This window comes from Notothenia coriiceps, unplaced genomic scaffold (genome assembly GCF_000735185.1).
Source record: "Notothenia coriiceps isolate Sejong01 unplaced genomic scaffold, NC01 NC01_scaffold00006977, whole genome shotgun sequence".
NCBI classification, from domain to species: Eukaryota; Metazoa; Chordata; class Actinopteri; order Perciformes; family Nototheniidae; genus Notothenia; species Notothenia coriiceps.
In genome coordinates this window covers 1-4875 of record NW_011339678.1, presented here as the reverse complement: position 1 = coordinate 4875, position 4875 = coordinate 1, and the positions used below count along the sequence as shown (strand labels likewise).

Here is a 4875-nt window from a genome sequence, read left to right as displayed (position 1 = left end):
AAAGTACATTTTAAGAAAAATGAAAAAAATGTGATCTTTCGAGAAAAAATTCAGAACGTAAAGAGTAATCTTAAAAAAAGTAATATTTGCAGGACACTGCATATTGGAGACTAGCATTGAGGTGTTATCAAAAATGTTGACTAAAACAGTTTAATAATCTTCTCCTACTTCCAAAATTGTGTTTATTTATTTAAATATAAACTAGTGAAGCCCTCAGCGTCTCCCAGCTCTGGTTTGTTGTTACTCCTTTTTTTTGTTCATGTCGCTTTAAACGGGTTTTTAACGCTGAGTCATCTTCATCATCTTCATCATCGCTGCCTGTGGCTTCGCTTCCTCCATCATGACAGCAGGCAGGAGAATGAAGCAGAGTGTGTGTGTGTATAAACGTGTCAGTGTGTGTATAAACATGTGTGTGTACTTGTGTGTGTGTGTGCGTACAAACGTGTGTGTGTGTGTGTATTGCTTATCTGGAACCAGCTGAATATTTGGTGCATGTAAACACAATATATACTTTTCGCATAATCTGGACCAAAAACGGATACAAAAAAAAGACAAATCGATGTTTTTACAGAGAGTTATGGGCTTGACTATTTCTAGATTAAAGAACAGGCAACAGAAGAAGAAATAACCTGGTACATTTCCCAACATTAAACATTGATCTGTCGCATTCACACTGTTTTAGTACGGCTTACATTGGTGCCTTTTAAGGGGATTCTCATACTCTAGCACAGGCTGCGTTAAACACAAAGTTTATGGCTTCATATTTACTTTACAGACGTTTACAATATCAACTTTAGGCATGAGGAGTCAATAGAGAAAAAACATAATTTTTCACCCACAAATGAAACGAAGGAAAAGTAAAAAGGGAAGTCTGACACCACCTCATTTCAAATATCATCAGTCAGGATCATTTGGTACTTTTAAATGTGATAGTTGTAATATATTTGTTTGTATTTTTGTGTTTCAACGCCGTGTTTTTTGTCTTGAGATCGAACAAAACAAAGTTTCCTCTTGGTCTTCTCTTTGAGATTACACAACATTTGTATACGTGTATTTATCCCGCTGTGAGCCGTTGACCTCGTGTATTTATTCATACATCTTGCTGCTGCTTGCTGACCTCTGTGTGGATGCTTTGCTTGCGAGCTAACGTGCTAACAGCTTCTCCGCGGCTAACGTGCTAATGATTAGCTTCTGTGCTAACGTGCTGGCTCTCCATCACCCCGGTGTGTTTACTGAGAGAGAGAGATGTGATTTATCTTCCTCCTCTCAGTAATCATCCTCCTCTTCCTCACTTCCTCCTCTGTGACCTTTGACCTCTGTTTTCGTTGGTTAACCTCCAACCTTTTCTTTCTTTCTCCTGCTGGATCGTTCTCCTCTATGTCGATGGCACGTCTTTGTTTTTCACTTTTTATATTTCTGTTTTTTATTCTCTCTCTTCTCTGTTGTTTCCTTTTTCCTTCATCTCTAATCTCCTTAATCCTCGTCTTCCTCTTTTATAACCTGCTTGTTACCTCCATCTTCATCTTGTAAAACTCCTAACCCTTCAACGTTCCTCCATCTTCTCACCTCTTCCTTTTCTTCCACATACTATTCATCAATCTTTTTTCATCTTCCTCTCTCTTGCTTCTCTCCTCGTCTCAAATTCATTTGATTTTAATTTCCCATTTTTTCGTATTCCCTTTCTTCCTCCCCTCCCTTGTACTCCCTTGTATCCTTCCCTCGTCATCTTATTCAATTTTTCTTAACTCTTCCTCGTTCCCTTTCCTAATCATTTCCTCTTCTTCTCCCTTGTATCTTTTCCTCATCTCTTTATCCCCCATGTTCCCCCTCTTCCTCAATCCTTTTGCTCCTCCTTTGTTTCCTTCCCTCATCTACTTGTTCCCTTTTCTTCCCTCTTTCTCATTCCTTTTCCTCCTCCTTGTTTCCTCTCATCTTTGTTCTATCTATCATTTCCTATTTTTTCTTCCTTCCCTCACATACTTGGCATCCCTCATTCCCTTTCCTCTTCCTCCTTATCCCTTGTTTCCTCCTCCCTTGTTTCCTCTCCTTCACATATTGTTTTCGGGGGTGCCAGTCCTCCCTCTGCTCGCCCTATGACATCATCCAGAGTCGCCTGCAGCCTCTCAGCCTCACGGTGCAGGCGCTGGTTTCCTTTGATACTTCCTCTCCAGACAGGAAACAGGAAGTGGCGGTCTCATCTAAGAGCCCCGCCCCCTCCTCTCCCTCATTGGTGTCCGTCACCACTCAGACCCCGCCCCCTTCCTGGCAGATCTGGGACCTGATTGGCTCCAGTCTTCTTCACGTGCTCTGCCTCGTTCTGCTGTTCCTCGCCTACAGCTGGAGCGAGCTCACGTAACCGTGGAAACAGACACTTCCTGTCAGCCCTGCCAACTTCCTGTCAGTCATCTGAAAGTCCCGCCCACTTCTCGTCAGTCATCTAAAAGTCCCGCCCACTAACTGTCAGTCATCTGAAAGTCCCACCCACTTACTGTTAATCATCTGAAAGTCCCGCCCACTTCTCGTCAGTCTTCTGAAAGTCCCGCCCACTTCTCGTCAGTCAACTGAAAGTCCCGCCCACTTACTGTCAGTCATCTGAAAGTCCTGCCCTCAGTCATGTTAAAGTCCCGCCCACTTCTCGTCAGTCTTCTGAAAGTCCCGCCCACTTACTGACAGTCACCGAATAGCCGCACCCACTTACTTGTCAGACATCAAGTAGACTCCACCCACTTACTGTCAGTCATCTAAAAGTCCTGCCCACTTCCTGTCAGTCAACTGAAAGTCCCGCCCACTTACAGTCAGTCATCTAAAAGTCCCGCCCACTTCCTGTCAATCATCTGAACGTCCCGCCCTCTTCTGTCAGTCATCTGAAAGTCCCGCCTCTAATTCCAGCCCACTTACTGTCAGTCATCTGAAAGTCCCGCCCACTTACTGTCGATCATCTGAAAGTCCCGCCCACTTACTGTCGGTCATCTGTAAGTCCCGCCCACTTACTGTCAGTCAACTGAAAGTCCCGCCCACTCCCTGTCAGTCATCTAAAAGACCCGCCCACTTACTGTCTGTCATCTCAAAGTCCCGCCCACTTCTTATCAGTCATCTGAGAGTATTTTTTCACGTTTTTATGCCGCTTTGTAATGACACCATCTTGTATCTTCTTCTTCTGCTCTGCTGCAGAATTAGCATTTTGATTTTACTGCTTATCTCCTAAAAAAACACACAGCGGAAGGCAACACGTTTTCTTGAATTGTGTTAAATATTTGCAACTCATTTTGATGGAAACCAATAGCTACTGTCCCATGAATCAGTATTACAAATAACACATTTCTGCAAAGATGATACAGAACAAAGAAAAACAATCAGAAGTGGCGCAGACGTCCAAAATGGCCGCCTAATATCTCCTGCATCTTTGTGATTATTGGTTAATATTTTCCTTATTGTCCCCGTATTTCAGAGTAACTGGACTTTATAAAACTCGGTGCACAAAGCATGTTTTCTATTGTGTGATAAAGACAGAACGAGCACCTGGAAGCCATATAGATTATTATAATGGGGTTTAATTTCAACATGAATTGTTATTTTTAGACGTTTTCCCTGTGATGTTTTGAAACTTAGAAAATATAGGAAATGTATTTTTTATTTTGTTATGTATTTATTTATATATGTATTTTCTTGTTAAATTATATTTTGTATTTATTAATTTAGTTATTTGTTTATTAATTAATTAATTAACTTATTTATTCGTTTATTTACTTATTTGTTTACTTATTAATAAAATTAAAATAAATGTATTTGTTAATTTATTAATTCTAATCTTAGTTATTTATCTATTAATGCATGTATTTATTAGTGTTTTTTTTTATTAATGTATTCATTTCATCCTGAATTTCTTATTTTCTATCTCCTGATATGCAATGTGAAAGAGTTAGACATTTGAAGGGCTATAGACTCTAGATTTATGAAGTTATATATATATATATTATCTGTTTATCTTAGCGCTCTGTTTGTGATATTGAGAGGGATGTAAACATTCACAGAAACTGAACACAGACACAAACAGTGCAAGATAAAAACAAAATGCACTTAAAATGTTAAATTCTGTTCATTATAGACGTGGTTATTTAGGTTTCTGTGAATTACTTCTGGCAGAACATTTACATGACTGTTTCTGTGATGATGTGAATGGATTTAAAGAGGATTATTTCTAAGACTTGTGTGACCGTTAAAGACCGAGGAAATAAATGCAGTTTAGGGATAACGTCTGTTTTTAAAGAGTCGTTGTTTACCTTTAATTTGCATGAGTTTACTTGTGTTCCTCTGACGCTTTATGTACCTGCCAACAGCTGTTATTCTTCATTTAAATCATGTTACGTTCCCTTATTGTCTTCAGGGGGAAAGGGAAGTAACAACAGGTACAAAAAAGAAAGAGGAAGCTGATTGGCCAAAAATTAAAATATATTATTATTATGAAGCGCTTTGAGCACCAGGAAAGCGCTTCATAAATGTAATGCATTATTATTATTATTATTATTATTATTATTTAATGAATAGAAAATAAAGAGGGCTCACTTGTTACAAAACAAACTAAGGTCAACTTCTTTTAGCTGTGTTTTAGAGTTTCATATTCAGCAAGAGGAGGACATTTAACACAACACCTCCAAATATGAGTCTAAAATAACCAGTGAAGAAATATAAAGTGTTTGAATCCTGTTGCTAGGCAGATCATGTTCTACTACAGCATTTTATTTAACCAGTGAAGCCCCAAATGCCCCAAGGGTAATACAAAGCTTCTGAATTAGCCCTGAGCGAAAAGATGCTAACGCACTTAGCACAGAACTCACGGTTAAATATCCTTATTACTTATCGGATCTGCACAAACAA

At 39.2% G+C, this 4875-nt stretch overlaps 1 protein-coding gene across 1 annotated transcript in view; it reads left to right on the top strand.

Annotated features, from left to right (window-relative positions):
* The window catches only part of LOC104943868 (leucine-rich repeat and calponin homology domain-containing protein 1-like), a 3890-nt gene extending 1517 nt beyond the window's left edge, over positions 1–2373 (top strand). Inside the window, exon 2 of the mRNA XM_010769334.1 lies at positions 2075–2373. Coding sequence (XP_010767636.1) covers positions 2075–2356 — 282 coding nt within the window. The 3' untranslated portion in view covers positions 2357–2373. The remainder of the gene's footprint in view (positions 1–2074) is intronic.
* The last annotated feature ends 2502 nt before the right edge of the window (positions 2374–4875 follow it).